This window comes from Cygnus olor, chromosome 14 (genome assembly GCF_009769625.2).
Source record: "Cygnus olor isolate bCygOlo1 chromosome 14, bCygOlo1.pri.v2, whole genome shotgun sequence".
Classification (NCBI taxonomy): Eukaryota; Metazoa; Chordata; class Aves; order Anseriformes; family Anatidae; genus Cygnus; species Cygnus olor.
This window is the reverse complement of record NC_049182.1, coordinates 5,748,984-5,766,322: the sequence shown is the minus strand read 5'-3', so window position 1 is coordinate 5,766,322 and position 17,339 is coordinate 5,748,984. Positions and strand designations below refer to the sequence as shown.

Here is a 17,339-nt window from a genome sequence, read left to right as displayed (position 1 = left end):
GAAACCGAGAGCTCTACACACAGCAGTGCCAACGCTTTCATTATTAATAGTATATCCATTTAGAGCTGCATACAGAGAGCACTGGATGAACTAAAAGGGCGACAAAGTAACCCTCCTGTATTTGGTGACCAGTATGGGAAGCTGGATTGCCAAAACTGTTATTTACCTTTCCAGAATACTTTATGTGCAATAATTTATACATATATAAACATTTTAGCTGATTACCATATCTGTGGACACTTTTTCCCCTGTGAACATTACTACTGGAATTCTGATGTCCCTTAGCAGATGTTTTTTCTTACAAAATTTGTGAATTAAAATATGTATGCATTCATATATATATTTATTTGATATACCAACATTTGAGTATTGTCGAAGTGGTTAATGACCTCAGAATACTGTTCCTGAGGTACTACTACTTATGTATAAAAGCTTACAGCATGGGAAATGTCCACTGACTGGATTTTACCTGGGGGCTTTAATGTATGATAGCGCTGTAACAAATACAGTATGTGTGGAATTGCATAATTTTTCCATATGCTGTGGAGTCTCAATTTTATGCATGAATGGTTGTTTTTCTGGCTGAACTGCAAAAATAGAATTCATGCAGTCTAATTTCCTCCTTGTATTTTCCTTATGTGCATCTATAATCTAGATTTGAAGTCAGTGCCACTGCTTGCCACTGACGAAAGAAGCAGCGTAATTGATACAGTCCATTACAGAGCGTCTCTTTAGATGCTGCAGCAAAGTAAATGTGTTACTAAAAGAACACCATCTCACAAAAAACAGCCCATATCCAGAAACGTCTTGATCTGAGAAGGAAAAATCCAAATAGAAAATCTAGTTTCTTTGCCAAACCAGTAACTCACTTTGTCCTGCAGTGTTCAACATGTAATTCGCCACATTCTTAGATGCATTGAACAGACATCAGATACGTTTGTATGCTCTTTTCTTTGTCATGGGTGGAAAAACTCTGTAGTTCAACAAAAACTTTAACTACTTAGTTTTACAGAAGGTGTTTTTACTGTCTGTTCCCAACTGTAGTGTATGTATTTTGTGCAGACGGGATTCCAAGATAAAACGAGAAATATCAGCAACAGTTCATTCCGACAGTGTTTATAAAATAAAGCTTTAGAAAAGGCTGTTCAGATGTTCAGGTTTTGTGGATGACACATGCATTCTTTGATGCACATGAGTTAAACCAAAAGCCATATTCAGCAAAAGTGTTTGTATCCTAGCTATTACGATGTGCCAAATTAATCTCAAAGGGAGAGAACTTTGAATAGCGGACATTCTTTAGTAGTCATTTTTGTTTTATTAATGTGTCTGTATTTATATACTAATGTTGACATTATTTTTCCTGTTGTATTTCTGTCTATTAAATGGAAAATTCTAGTTTTGTTTTTACTGTTGAATAAGTGATCCTATCTTTTTTTTTGTTTTCAAAAGTAACTCTATAGCATTTATTCAGAGCCAGGGGGTGGAGGGGAGTGTGTGTTAAGACGCAAATGAAGTGTGAAAGTATATTGGGTATGCTTACGTGAAGAGATGCATCTCAGCAAACCTAAACCAACCATGACAATCCTCCTCCTGACTTGGGGGCGGACAGAGTTTTCATTACATTTCCCCTTGTTCCTGCATTTCACTTTGCATTGTTAAGTAATCTTTCTTTATCACTAACCCTGGGGCTCAGCCAGGAAATGTTGTTGTGCCATGCTTGTTTTCCACACCTCTCTCCACTTCTTCTTTGCTAGCCTTCTCCAGTCAATAACTCTGTGGCTAACCTCCTTCTGCTTCACTTCCTGGTGCCAGTCATGGCTTAGAAGCCTCTTGCCTTCCGCCAGTGGTGTTTGAGGGAAATATTGGCATCGCTTTGACATAAGCCTTCTCCCACGAGTGATTTCCTCCCTTTCCTTTGTCAACAGAAGAATGGTTTATTATTGCCAGTTTTGGCCTCCTCAGTGCCCTAACACTCTGCTACATGATCATCAAAGCCACAGCTAGCTTGAATGCTAATGAGTAAGTAAATATTTAGATGTTTCTATTTCTTTCTGGTGGGTGTGTATCACAGGCAAGAAATACCATGAATAAGAGAAGGAGAAAAAAAATGCATTTTTTTCAAAATATCAAATGCCTTTCCTGCTTTTCTCAAATCTTAAGTCTATTAACAGTAGGTTCTTGGGTGAAATCTAAACTCCGTCTTAATGTATATTTAGCTGAATTGTCTGAGGAAATCTTGCAAAGTGGAGACGTGGGAGGGTGAAAAGAAAAAAATACCTGTTTTTTGATCAATAGTCTTAAGTAAACATTAGATTTGTCATTACATCCCCATGTTCAAAATTCACCTAGCAGAAACAGAAATTACTGCCATCAGTCACCTCTGACAGTTTCCACCTCAATTTCTTAGTTGTTTCATATTATGAAAAAATACATTTATTTTTTTTTAGTTGGCACACTTCCAGAAAATAAAAAAGTTTTTTTTTTTAGATATAGGAGATAGGAGAGGGAGAGAGGTAAGCAATGCATAAACTCCCATTCCTTCTATCTTATATGGATATAGCAGACCAGTCTTCTGACCTTTCTTTTTATATGCTTAAGAATTGCATTCATAGGAGTACTTAAATGTCCAAGCGTTCTTAATTTTTGTGGGCTCCCTCCACTGCCTCCCTTCGGACAGGCTGGACAAGAAATTACTCTAGCACATGACTTCCAGTCTTTTTTTTTATAGTTCTGTGTGTGGGCAAGTATAAATCTGTTCTGCAGATACATTAGCTAGGTACACCTAGTTATTTTCCTTTTAGATGTAAAGAACATCTGGACTCATTATATAGATATATAGATACATTCAAAGAGGCTATCTGTCCTGTACAGCGTGGAAATGTAGCTTTATAAACATAATTTACACTTTTTGTTTTTTTGAGATGAGATAAGCTTTTTTTTTTTTTTTTAACATTTTGGCCCTCAAAGTATAAGGTGTCCTTCTCAACAGGATGGAAACATGTCTAGTAGTCTCCAGTGTAAAATTTTTGGACAATCTCAAGCTAATCTTCAGGAAACGGTTATAATAAGTTCTTCAAGTCTGCAAAGTTTCGTTTATCAGGAATCTTTGCTTACCATTAATCTGTAAATCTTCATTTTTCCCCTCTTTTCAGATGCTAATTCCAAAAGGGCTTAATGGAGAAAAGTTTTAGAACTTCGAATAGCCTAATCAAATATTCTGGTTATTTTCTCATATGTCAAAATCTTGAAGTTGCAACTAAATGTGTGCAAGTGGGCACCGTAGCTGTAGCTGAACACTGCTAATCCGCACTGCAGAATAGCTTGGGAAAGGATGGAGCAAGACGAGTTGCTTCCATGCAAAACAGGAATATCTGTGTTCCTGGGCATTTCCACATTGTTAGGAAGAAGACAAAGGAATTGTCTGTGTAGTATCCGTGTAGTTCATCCAGACATGGGTACTCACAGGAATTGCATTTCTCCTTTCCATTGCAGTTCTTCTTTTTGTTGTCTGTTGCTCAATCAGCTCTGGTTTATTTTTACTGAAAGGGCAAGCTGCTTCACAGCGTTAGGGCTTCCCGAGAAGTGTTTTCACAGTGATGCCCCCTTAATAGAAAAGAGTATGCAGATGTAATGAGAGCTTCTTTCGACAGTGATAAGAATGAAAATAAGAGTATATACATGCTTGAGACACTCAAGAAAACTAGTAATAGCAGAAACCAGAGCTGTTAAAAAAAAAAAAAAAAAGCTTCTATAAATAACTGCAGCTATATAGTTGTAGCCTCTAACTTAACAGCTTTTTGACTGAATCCTTTGAGATTTAAGTGGCCTCCCCAACTGGTGCTAGGTTCCACTACTTATTTTAGACAGTTCAGAATATGTGTGCATGTCACTAACTTGTTGTTTCACTGAAACCTTATGTTCACCAGTGCCAGACAGCACTTCCTGTGCTGAATATCATGCCAACTATATGGCAGCTCTCACAGTGATTTCCATTAAATATAATAGCATACCTGCTTTTTATGCTGTGGCCATATAAAAAGCAATGCTGACATACCCTACATCTGTTACAATGTTTTAAGAGGAAGCTGAGGGTTTTTTCATGCCAGAAAATGACATTTGCAAGAATAAGGCCATGTAATACGCTGATGCAAGTAACAGGTGCCAAATATTTTATAAAACTAACCTAAAAGATTGTCCTGATCCTTCCTTTCAGTCTCGTTCCCATAGCTTAAACATACTTGTTCAGAGCAATAGTTCTGGAGTTGTGTATATACATATCTATCTGCATACATGTGCGTGTATATACACAAATTTGTATTTTTAAACAGTTCCTGATAAAACTAAACATTGTCTAAGTGATAATAAAGCGGCAACTGCTTTCTCTTGTTGGTCTCATAATATGTATGGACTGTTACTATTAAATGATTTAGGTAGTGATTTAAAGGAGAAAAAAGGCACACTTTGTTTCTTAGGGAATGGCCAGAAATGACTGCATACCTGCATTTTAAAGTCCCAAAAGCCTAAGTGCTGTTTTCACTGAAAGTTTTCACTGGCAGATGGAGTTTCCTCAAAACTTGCTCAAACCTCTGGCTGTACTGTTAGTTTTACTGAATCTATAAGAATGATGTAAGGAGTATTGACCTCTTTTAATGTTCTAGCCTTGTATAATTAATCATTTCTCACTAACTTTTTTTTTTAAAGTATTGGCAATATTAACTTTAAGATAACTATTTGTACTTTTTTTTTCTGCCCCACAGAGCAGAATGGTATTGAAGAAATGCTTTCCGGACGATTGCCTTGGAGAGAGACACCTATTTTTATGCATCATTTATCGATCATGCAGCACAAGCATTTATTTAGTACATTCTATTTTTTCATAAAATTTGCTGATGCCAAAGCTTTGTATTAAGGAAAAAAAGTGAAGAAATAAATGAACTTTAATTATGAAATCTTACTCTTTGAGTTTTATTTTTCATGGACTTTGTGTAAGTGTTGTTTGACAGCCTCTTGCAAATTTTGTAAGGTGTTTCATTTCTTTTATATAATTCCATCTCTGCAGATCTGTATTCTGCTCCTTTCGTTTTGGGACACCATGCTAACAAGACCGACACTGTGTGAGATTTCCACTTACGATGCTATCCAGCACTGGAATGACTAACTAGTATTAGCAATCGCTGCATGCAAGCTTGGTCGGGGAAAGAAGCTGGGCCAAGCATTCTGGTATATACCAGGCTTGCATTGAATATGACTGAGATTTGATATGAAATTATAAAACATTCTTTCCTGTTCTCCTCATATAACACTCCTGTGCCGCACTGGGAGGATTGCAGTATGATTTCTGTCTTAGGGTCAGTCACTGCTGAAGGTTCGCAGTGGTTTGATTTGTTTCTCAAGAAAAACTTTCTCTGTCTGTTACTTTCACCCCACCTTTTCTGTTAAAGGTGAAGCTAATCTAAACCATTTCTTCCTTCCCAATACTAAGTGAAAAGATACCACTTTCCCCCCTGTCATTATTGAAACCTTCTTCCATACTAGCAATGGAGTTAGTTGGTGTTCAGTTTAGAACATGAACGTGAAAGATTGATAATGGTCTTTACTGTAATATAGAAACTCTGCAAACGTCCCTTCTTGCTGTCGTCTTACTGGTGGGGAGGCATGGGGAAAACCTCTCTCATCTCCTGTCCTCATTAAGGCTGTTTCACACAAGTTTTCTTATGCAAGCAGTGAATGAGTAATTTCACAACAGTCAGTTAAAACATGCATATCTGATTCACAGCCAAATGCTAATATTTGAGTTAACGAGATGGGTACGTGAAGGTAACGATTGGTAAGGAAAATGTAACTGATAAAGTTAAAACCTATTCTGAGTTTTGGGGGTGGTGTGTTTTGTTTTTCTGGTATCAATATGTAGATATTTGAAACTTAATACTTTCTAATTTAATTAAATGAATTGAGGGAACCAATTTTACTGTAAAATTTAATTTTTTTATGTACTGGGAAATAGAAAATTTAATTTTATGTATAGGCACTTTTAGAATCTAGGAACACAGCCAGAGTCTACATTAAAACAGTTGCTTAATTCTTATCTGTCCAGTAGGTTTTGGCTGAGAAGGCAACTTTTATAATTAAAAATGATGTATGTGATAGCTTCAATATATTTAATAGAATTATTTTTTTGTTGTGTCCTTGTGAAATTCCGAAAGAAACATGAAAACAATAGATCAGTAAGTGTATTTTGAAAGAATGGAAAACCCCATTGTACTTATGAGCAGAAAAACCTCAAACATACTGTGTCTGAAGGCTGTTTCTTTGGAAAAATGTTTGTCAACTGAGCACTGTTGCCAAAAAGAACTGGAGGAATGAGGACAGAGCACAATTTAGGGTACAGGCTACAAAATAAAAGGGCTATTTTTTTCACCCACTTCTCAACACCAGTAGTATAATTGGTGAGTTTGTTAGTGCTTGCCTTCTGAAACGAAAATCCTTAAGTGCATTTTAATGCAGTTGGGAGGGATGTGCAGGAAAAGCCTGAACAGCGTGGTGACCCAGCTGCGAAGGGCACCACAAACATTTCCAGTTCACATTTCCTCTACAGACCAGCAGCAGGATGAGAAGTTCAGTGATCTTGGGAGCAAAGTTCTTGGCAGGGCTTCTGCTGCATTTCCCTCCTTTAGGGATCTAAATAACTTAGGGCCATATTTTTTAAATTTTGTTTCGAGCCTCTAACAACAATCTCCACAAAATGTTAACAAATACAGACAGTATTTGCTAGGTTAACTGCAGGTCAGGCTAGAGATGTAAGCTTAACCTGCTAATGAAATCAATACGTTCAAAGATGGACTGCACCAGTACAAGATGCTCACTAACTTTTTTTTACACTGGGTAGACACAAGAAGAAAATTCCCAAAGTTATTGTTGTCTGCTATGCTTTCAGGTATCCACGTGTAAAAGATGAATAACATATGCATAGTTAGTCGTAATAGTAATGAGAGGAGAGGGTGGTCCCTTTGCCCAGGCATTGCAAAGAGAGCAAGACTGGGGTGGTGGAGCAGTGTTGTACGTTACAGTTCAAGAGGGAGCAGCAGTAGCTTGCTAGACAGCTAGTTTCGAGGAAAGGATGCTTTATGAAATAATCCTGCTCTATTCCTTAACCAACAGGGTGTATAAAACAGATTGAGATAGTGCTTCATATTTCCCCATTAAGACATAGCTGTGCCAGATATGTGGAGGGACTGGAGCTTACGGCATAGGTGGCCCTGATTAACAACTCTGAGGGTGTTACAATACTTTAAAATAGAAAGGTAACACCAGCTGATGCTTCCAACTAACGCTACAGCAAAGCCTGGTGCAATTCCAGGCCTTTGTGCCTGCTTCTGTAGCATCCCATGGTAGGCACAGGGCTAAATTCCAGGCTAGCAGGCTTGTTCTCAAACTCAGTTCAAGTTACCTGAAAAGTTCATTGTAACTATACAACAGAGAATAGTGGTGGAGAGCACTGAGGAATTAATTTTCATTTATTAAAACTGAATGCAGGCTTCCCGTTTGTTTCTTATACCTAAGGGATAAATCTTGATCTTGGAAAGTGTGAAATGGGAAGAGCGGGTTCATAAGCTGAATTTGGAATTGTGGATGTTTCTACTTGACCTTAAACTGTTTATTCAGTAAATGTGTCCCTTAAACTAATGCCGTGTTTTTACGCAAACACTAGCAGTTCTCTGCATTAAGAGAAAAAAGAAATCACACTGGGAAGGTGCTAGTGTGTGAACTCCCCCGGGCTTCTTGCAAACAAGAACTGACCTGAGCCCCTGCGCTCTGCCCACCCGCCAGCAAGCAGGGGTGGCAGTGCTGGCTGGTGGGGCGATGGGTTCGGAGCCTTCTCCTTCACCTCCTGCTATTTGGCTACGAGATGAGCAGAGCTGGGTCGCTTTGCCCTGCTGACTCTGCTTCCCTCTCTGTAAATGCGGGTGATGATACTGATCTGGTTGTTAGAGCACCTGCAGGTCCTCGCGTGGAAAAGCACCAAGCAGCAGCTGGAAGCTTAGCACTGGGCAGGCTGGTGGTAGCCTTGGCATGTTCTGGTGTCCTGCCTATCCTGCCCTCCTTGCGATGCCTGGAAATGCACGTCCCTGCTCACAGAGGGTTAGCAATGTGTTTGTTGCCAGTGGGCTTTTCTGTGGGAGACGGGAAAAAATCTGCCTAAGCATTAAAAAAAATCTATATCTGATTTAACAAACAAGTAAGGAGGAGTGTTTTGTTTTGGTGTCCTTTATCTAAGAAAAAGTAGGTAGGTTGCATGCTGATGTGTTTTTAAAAAAAAAAAAAAATTTAGAAATGTTGTCTAGTATGCTCATAATCCCTGTGAAAGGAGTAATAAGATTACTTACTCTGGAAAAAAATACATGATTCAGGTGCTTTCAAAATAAAGGGGGTGAGGGGGATGTGACATTAAGAAAAAGGATGAATGATGTATTGTAGAAGTGGTATGAAAGCAAAGCAGTCTATATCTGCATGAAAACATGCAGCCTTCCTGGAAGTGGGGGGCTAAATTTCTTTTGCCAAGAGGCCGGAAGACTCACCCTATAGGATTTTGGAGGTGTTGGATATACAGTGCCTTTTTTCAGATTAATTTAAAAAGTTGGTTGTCAGATGACCTGTGTGCCTGTGATTAAACCTCTCCCTTGAATCAGTTAGAGTGGAAGTCTCCCCACACACAGAGGAAATGACTGCCTCGGCTGTCTGCTTCCTAAGCCCTTGTTTGAATTTCATGTAATAAAAACAAAAGCAGCACCGAGCTTTTAGAATCCCCTTTGTTTTGTTTCAGCATTGGCTGTGCAGTGTGTAACATTTCAACGGGTGGAGAAAAGGGAGATGAAACATGCAATACTCATGGTTTATTTCAACAGCAAGCTGAGACTCACTCATCACAAATTAAATGATCCTGACCCATAACACAGTGCAGAAGAATTTTGAAATCAGTTTTATCGACTACAATTCCAAAATAGGGTGGGTTTTTTGTTTGTTTTGTGTTTTTTTGTTGTTGCTGTTGTTGTTTAAAGGTAGACTGGTATCATCTGAAGGTCATAGTTCCAAGTCAATGTTCAAAAAAATATTTTTTTTTTTCAATTAAGCACTGTCCAGTTCTAGAAACCTTTAAGTCTGGGACAGGATTCAGATTCAGAAAGTGGGTGTTCGTGATACACTACTGACCGCTTCTGCAAAGTATATGCCAAGATAATACGCTTCCTCCAAATGCCTGCATATGTGCTCCTATACAATGAAACTGCTTGTTTCAGTTAACTGTGAGATCAAAAATTAATTAATTACCTTTGAGAGCTTCCAATTCTCAGTGAGAATGGCAGAATGAATCTCTGCGGTAGCTTTTAGGGGTAGAAGGCAGAGGTTTGGAGCGTGGCTAGGAAACCAGCAGTAGACATGTTGCACGTTTGATTACTACTCTAGCTGTTTGGTTTTTTTAATCTTAACAATGACTTTTTTTCTTTTCTGAGACTCTCTTTTGGGTGAGCAGGGAAGGAGGAAAAGCTGTCAAGGACGGTAGCAGCTGAATTCTTCCCTTGTACCTTCTGTAAGCTCTTTGATTTAGAACAGCATGGGCTTGTCCCAAAACTTGACAAAGAAAGGAGGATTTAAGCACCTAAATTCCATCAGGACTAAAGCTGCAATCCCCTAAGCTTCTTGCTCTACTGGTGCCTGAAGCTGGAGGCATCTTGGTTTGCTGAGTGCCTTCCTGATGAACTTGGAAGCTTTTCAGTTGCCTCGAATTTGGCTGGCGCGGATGCCTGGTGTATTGCTATCTAAGCAGCCTTGCTCCCAGCTAATCCCAGCTGGGATCGAGAAACCAGGTAATGAAATGTTTTGGCCAAGGGCCTGATCTGATAGATGTTTCCAGAGAAAACCTGGTGTACGCCAGCAGGGCTGGGCTCCTCGCAAACCACATCTGTGGACTTGAGGAGCTGCGGAAGCATCAGGTTGAACTCCTGCCGAGACGAGAGCTGAGCGGCCATTCCCAGCCCTGTCAACAGCCGCTTCAACATGTGTGCTTTAAGGATTGCTGCTATCGCCAACATTAGAGAGGGTTGGGGTTTCTTGGGATCTGTGTAAGGAAATATGTGGGTGCCTCTGTCTAGAAGATTGCTGCCATGCACAGTGTAGGACATGGGGCATCTACCAAAGGTTTCTGGTTTTCTGGAGGAAAACCTGCTTCATGAGGCCATAAATCAGCAGCAAGTCGCGGTGCAAAACTCGGGCCTGCCCCGGCCTTGCTCAGACTTGACCAGTTTTATCTGGGAGCACCATTTGCGGTGGGGTTCATGCATATGTAAAGCAGCACTTGGAACTGGCAGGGTGTGGAGGGAGGCGAATCCCTGCAGCACCTCGAGGGGGATCCGAAATGATAACTGTACGGTGCAAAGGCCGAGGGACGAAGGTGAGGTGGGCCGACGGTGAGGTGCACCTCACAGGTTGAGGCTGTGGGGCCGCAACCCCGTGGCCAGGCCCTCAGAGGGACACGGTGGATGTGACGTGCACGTTTAAACCGGTAACTCCTACGGGAAATGATCTCTGGCTTCGTCCAAGGCTTTTGTGGCCACTGCTCCTCGCCCCAAGCTGGGACATGACAGGAGAAGGCAGCAGGGCTGGCCCAGCCACCAGAGCCTCTTTCAGCTCAGTGACTGGCGGTACCAAAAAAATGCTTATTTTCCAGGGGCCCCTTCCTGCACAAGAGGGTGAGGGCATGCAGGCTGGGATCTCTTCTGAGCTCTCCTTTGCTGACTGTCCCATGCTCCTGTTACTGGTTTGCATGAAGAGGGCGGCCTTGCTGGCCACGCGTGCTGCATTTGTGGTCAGAACCCGTGCGTGAGGATGCTTTGCTCGGTTCTTACGTTGTCCGTGTGTGTTCCTAACAAGGTTTTGTTCTACCTCTTGTAGGCAGCCACTTCTTTCATCGCAATTCTCTGTCCCCACGAAGTCTGGTCTACGAGAGCGAATTCTCAACAATCGAGCCCGCTTTGGACATGTATGACGAGAACAAAACCTGAAAGGAATCCATATTCCTTCTTGGCCCTTTTTCCGTTGTTTTCATTTCTCATTCCTATTGTTGTGTACTCTTTCCATGGATCTCCTTTGTCTGAAGAAGAGCTGCTTTTTCCAGAACACAAGCCCGCCTTCTAGATCGCAGAGATGAAGACCAGCTGCGGTGGTTTCTGAGGGTGGCTTCTCTGAGCGTGCACAAGCAAGGTTGTCTGATGGAAATGGCTGAGTAACAGCATGGGGAGCTGTGTCGGCCCAGCCGTGGCGATGCAGAGGAGGCTTTGCGGTGGTCCTAAGAGTTTGTTTTGTACTGCAAATGCGTCTCTTAAATAGGCGTCTGCTGTTTCCATTTTTTAATCGTCCGGATAGTTGGGCAGCGTCAGAAAGGGAACTAGTTGCAGAGGAGATGGCCAGTGACTGGTAAAAGCACTCTGTATATCTCGGTCAGTCCATAACCTTACTGTGAAATATCCCCTTCCGAGAGGGACCTTTACAAGTGCATTGAGTTTCCTACAACCCGCTCACCCCCGGGCAATAGCAAGCCAGTCTGACGTTAAAGCTGCAGAGAGGCCCTGCGTTTGCGGAAAGATCTCAAGGAACTTGATGCTTCCATTTTTTTCTCCATTTCTATTGAAGCAGGAGGAAAGTGGCCTAACAGAATATATTTTTGGTCCTTTCACGTGCTCCAGTCAAGTGAGTCTCTTTCTATAGAGAGGACATTGACAGAACCAGCACTTGATCTACCTGAAAATCATTAGACTTCTTGAAATATGCAGGAATCTAATTAGCTGTCTTTCTTGCTTAACTTTTTTTGGGGGGAGGTTAAAAAATCCACCAAACTTTTCTCTAAGATTTTTAAAAGCCAGCGTGTTGGCACTACACAGAGAAGAAAAGAGGTAAGCTTCTTATCCCATTCTCCCATTGAGATCTGCAACAGTTAAATAACAAACACGTTCTCTAAGCCATGCCCCTTCCCACTACCATCAATAACGTGAATGCAGAAAGCAGAAGAATAAAGGAAAGCAGCAACTGCTTTGAGACTCAGCAGGAAAATCCATTTTTACCAGAGTGTGCCAGAAGCAGTGGGGAAACGAAGATTGTTTTCAAGCTTCTGAAAAGTAATGCGGAGATGGACAGCGCGAGGGAGAACCTCTGGAGTTCAGTCCGTGGTGCTCCCCAGGTGAGCAGACGCGGAGAAGCGAGAGCTGCTGCTCCACCGTTTCCTCCTGGACGATGCGTGGCTGTTTAATGGATGTTAACGTTTTCTCCATTGCAGTCTAAGTTGCTGTAGATGTAGAAATGCATTGGTGTCCTTGTAATGTGAAACACAGCTTCACTCTGTATAGGAAACTTGAGAAATCAGTAAGCCAAAAAGAAAGGTAAGACATACCCTTCCGTGCTTTAATTTTGTTAGCTTTTGCTAGAAGCGGGGGAAATTCCCCTGCTTTGTTTTTTCTTTTTATTGTGTAACAGTCTGCTTGACATATATCCTTACCTGAAGTGTGGTTCAGCTGTGTCTTTTACACAGATGTTGAAGAGAAAAAGAAAAGCCCAGCTCTGTAAAATGAGGAAACGATCCTATTCGCAGAGCATGCCTTGACTTCTGTTGCTGTGCATCAGCTTTGTTTAATCTGATAATTCAAGAACGGGCAGTGTGAAGTTTAGAGAGCTTTTTCTCATAAAACCCACATCTCCATTTACCACATGCACTTTTATTGCGATTCAGCTAACCCTAGAAATACGCTTGCACCCCGAGCTTTTTCAGAGCACAGCTTTAACACCCACTTTCCCCTGCCAAGCGGCGAGGCTGTGTGAAGGCGGCAGGAAGCGGCAGCCCGGTTCTTGCCCTGGGGCAGGTCGGTTGCTTTTCTCGCCCCAGGCCTGGGCAGAGCCCCCGGTGGCACCCGTCATGCGTGGGCTGGGATACGGCAGGCGGCAGCAGAGCAAGCCCAGCTTCCATCATTGCATCTGCCAGGTGGCGGCGGGCAGGGAGCTTCCGAAAAACAAGCACCCGAAAGAAAAATCACTGTTGCTCGAGGGTGTTACAGGGTTTGTTTGTGATCAGGTTACAGAAAGCTGTACGCGGGCGTTTGCAGTTAAATCAAATAGCACTGGCTGGGGATGCCAGCGAGTTGTGCCGCAGCTCCCAACACGGAGCTGCTGGAGTGGGGTTTTGGTGGGACGGGATGCTGGGGGCATGGGAGCTCCCAGCAAGTCCTGGGCCAGCCGGCTGCAGGGGGTTCCCAAGACCAAGAGGACTTCCCCATGGCACTTTTTTCCCAGGAAGAAGTGAGCCCGAGCGATGCCTCCCGGCCTCGTGCCGCACGGCAGGGTATTTTCAGCCCTAGCTTTACCATCAGCACCCCAGCAAGCAGGGGAAGAAAAGGCGGAAACCCACCCGCGCTGCTCTGAGGGGGCGTTTGGGGAAGCACCATCAACCCTGCGAGGCGAGCCGCGTGCTGAGCGCGGCGCTGGCACCCATGGGTGCTGCCGACCGGCGGCGCTGCCGGGCTGCCTGGGGACGGCTCCGCAAGCCTCCAACCGCCGGAGGTGCGGGCACGGAAAGTCTCCCCCCTCGCTGCTTCCTGTTTTGCTTTGCTTTGGTCGGCGTGGGGTGGTTTGGTGGTTTGGTTCTTTTGTTTGAACAGAACCGGCCATTTCGCACCCGCTGCGTGTCAGAGTCACGGAGAACAGCCAGAAAGCTGAGGGAAATCAAAATAAGCATTAGCGAATGCAAAGCCCCAAAAGGCAAATGAATAAATAATGTCATTTATGTATTGTTAAATCTGCTTATTTCCAAACTAGCTAACCTTTAATGGGGGCGGAGGGCAAGGTTTGCCTCTGGTCAGGACACTTGGGGTCTGGCACAGGAATCTAAAGCCGGGTTAGTGCTGGAGTGGAGTCAGTGAGCGGAGAGGCAGCTGGAGCTGACGATCAGAATTGACGTTCTGGATTCGGAAAATCTTGCAGCACTGGAAACGTTAAAAGCCAGTTCGAGCAATTGATCCCTCCGCGCGTGCTGGGACAGGCCGTACCAGGCACTCTTGTACTTAGTCATAGTTAGGATGGGAAAGAGGCAGCACAGCAGCATGGGTGATTTTTTTGGGCTGTGCTGCTAATTTTGAGGTTTTCCTTTTAATGTTAACCAGTATATTAAAAAAAAAAAGCTTGATGAGCATCGTTGTTCTTGTTCTGCAGTGGTGCTGTGTACGGTTGAGTCATTCCATAGAAGTCAAATATACGGCAATCTACCAAGAACTGTAGGTGTCAGTAACTTGGAAAATGATTTTTAAGGTTAAAAAAAAAAAGTGTTTTTACCAGAAAACATTAATTTTATGACTTCTACATACAAAAAATGCTTTTATCTCAAAGTATTTCCCTAAGCTGTCTAAACCCTAGCACCTCACCTTCCCTTTCCCCACCCCACATCTCCTGTTTTACGGAAGTTTTTGCATGTTTCCCATAAGACATTTGTAAAATCAAGGTTTGCTTGTGTTCTTAGAGGATAACCGACGGTAAAAAAAACAGACTGTAAGTGTGCTTTTTACCTATAATGCTAACATTAAGTATTAAATTTGAAGCATGATAAAATTTACTTAATGCCATTTACGATTACTCCCCAGAGTAAGCTCACGTGCTGGTGCCTGTTTGCGCTGCCCCCCCCTTCCTTCTAGGATGCTTGCCTTGGCACGTGGGGATGAGTTAGGAATAGCCGGATATCCTACATAAGCCAGAGGAGGACACGGTAGTTAAATAAATCTGTTTAGGACCGTTCTGTGAGACTTCTGCACATCTGTTTTGTTTGAAGACGCTGATGTGAAGCAGTGCGAAGGCCTGGCAGAGCCAAGGCTTGGTCGTAACCGCAGGAGGATGGGGGGCACCAGCACTGAGCGGACACTTAGGGCGGCTCTGCGGCACGGTTAGCGGGGCGTGAGTTGACCAAGCTGTTATAAATACATAAATACGTTGCTTAGCTAATAGCCATCTGGTTTTACAACGAAGAAAGTTGCACGGCACCGCACACACCGAGGGATGAGTACAGGAGCTGCCGCGCTGCTCCCAGCCCGGAGGTCCCCAGCGAGCTTCACAGGCGACGCTTTGGCTCCTTTTCCACCCCCCGTTGCACATCCACGTGTGGCCTAATTTTCCACCCCTAGCCATGCAGAAGAGCGCGTGCTGTGCCGTGACAGCTTGCATATGTGTTGTTATATTTAAAAATACCTTCGCTGCTTTTCTTTCGCTGGCAGGCTTGCTGCACTGCAGAGCGCTGCTGCGAGGCCAGGCTGGGCTCCGGCTGAGCAGGGGAGGGGGTGAGGGAGGGGAAGGTGCTCCAGTTAACTGGACTGGGGGGAGGTCAGGAGGGAGACAGGCTTCTTTAGGCTACTGCACGTTTCTGCTTTGCTTCAATTATCTTGGAAATAATCAAGAAAAGTGTGGTGCCCCCCCTCCCGTATCCGCCTGCCTGATGGAGATGTGAGGATGAATGGAGGTGGACCCTTGGGTTGTGCAGTGACGGCTGGATGTTTATTGTTCGTACAACAAAAACGTCCATGGCCTCCAGGTGTGCAGGACCGATGGTACAAAGTGTTGCCCAGACATAGTCCTTTCCCCAAAGAGTTAATAATTAAGTGTAAATATTCCTGCAAAGTCGGAAGTGCATAGAGGGGTTTGTTAAAAGTTGGAGCTATTCAGAGTGATTTCGTTGCAAGGCTGAGGTGTAACTTGAGTTAGTGTCACACAGCTGGGGTGGGGATATCACAGCCCAAAAACCTGCTAGGAGACATCGCCTGTCTCCCCACATCCCTCCCCAGGAGGCACAGTGGCCCCTGCAGCAGTGCCTGCAGTGAGCTGCGAGCTTCCCGCAGCAGTGCCCTCAGGGGCGAGCAGCTTTTGACTCTGCCCTGGGGTTGGCGTTGCGCCTTGCTCTGCTGCACCGTTTGCCTTTTTTGCTGCTTCCCACATGCTCCAGGGCTTGGCATCCCCCCAAGAAGGCAAACCCCATTCATTCCAGCTGGTGGTCAGGTTTGTTCTCACTGTGCCTGGATCTGCGACCCTCTGGCTGTACCAGGCACTACAGGCTGTATGAGCCCTGCCTGTGCTGGCCTGGGGGAACCATGCAGCAAACGCAGCTTGGCACAGCTCCCATGCCCCAGCACAGGACCTTTTGGGGTTCAAAACACAGTTGATGCTCTGTGGTGCTCTAAAACCAGCCAAATTTAATCTCGGTGTCTTTGGGGCCGTTACAGCAAAGCTATGATGCTTTCAGAACTGTGCTGGTGAAGTTAGGAACGTTTCAGATTTGCGAGGTCTGGCTAAGGAGTTTGTTGTAACTAAGAGAACATTCCTTCGGACGAAGAGCTAGCTGTGATTGCTTCCAGCCCCCACTGACACTGGATGTGCCACTCTGGGCTCCACCTTGAGCCAGCTCTCTGTATTGCCAAACCCAGCAGTTAACCACCTACCAAAGGAGTCCAGCCCTCCCATGGGTGGACACCGGGCTAACACTGGAATGATTTTTTTCCTCCCCTCTCCCCTTTCTTTGAAGCAGTACCAAAGTGGGGTCTCTGCAGCTGCAGGGGAGATGCTGCCCGGATGCTCTCTCCCTGTGGTCACGGTGAATAAAGTTTGTCTGACCTGTCCTAAATTGTACTTGCGGTGTTACGCACGCAGAGTCCTGATGTGCTTTGACAGAGCCTCGCACATCCCAGGCAGTGTCTGCCTTCGCGATGTGATGCTTGGCGAAGGGCACCACGAGCCAGTGCCACCCGGCCGGCCCAAACCTGTGCTTGCACTGCAAGGTGCTGCAGGAAGAAAATCCCCCGTCCGCAGGTAGATGTTTTCCACCCCGTATGTCTAGACTGAAATCTAAGGGCTGGTAGGAGCTGTCACACTAGTCCTGTAAATGGGAGACGGTGGCAGCAGCTCTGCTCAGCCAGTCAGACCTGCTGCAGTCTCGAAGTAGCTGTAAAGCACTAAAAGCCTCTCTGTAGGACCGTGTCTATTTGGGATCACGCGTTTGAGACCATGGCTAACTATAGACAGCATCCACTAAAACAGGGTCATTTTATTCTGGCAGCAGAGAGGGTTTGGGACTGCCTTCGGGACTGGGGCACTGCAGCGAACAGAAAAAAAAACAACACACAATTTGCGTGCATGTAAAACAAAAAGTCTAATTCAGCTGGCTTGATGCAAGGCGGCACAACACAGTGTGAACACAACTTGAAAATGGCAGCAGCTGCCACAGGTCCGGCGGCGCAACGCCGTGCCGACTGTCACATTGCTCAGGCTCTTGC

General features: G+C 44.1%; 1 protein-coding gene across 3 annotated transcripts in view; it reads left to right on the top strand.

Annotated features, from left to right (window-relative positions):
- RNF130 (ring finger protein 130) overlaps nt 1-12,437 on the top strand; it is a 48,025-nt gene extending 35,588 nt beyond the window's left edge. For 2 of the 3 annotated variants that reach the window (XM_040573468.1, XM_040573467.1), the window contains one exon: nt 10,945-12,437. In XM_040573468.1, the coding sequence (XP_040429402.1) occupies nt 10,945-11,054 (110 nt within the window). In that variant the 3' untranslated portion in view covers nt 11,055-12,437. Of the gene's footprint in view, nt 1-1,925; nt 2,020-4,757; nt 4,950-10,944 lie in introns of those variants that run through there. The other variant, XM_040573465.1, reaches the window with a different exon arrangement.
- The last annotated feature ends 4,902 nt before the right edge of the window (nt 12,438-17,339 follow it).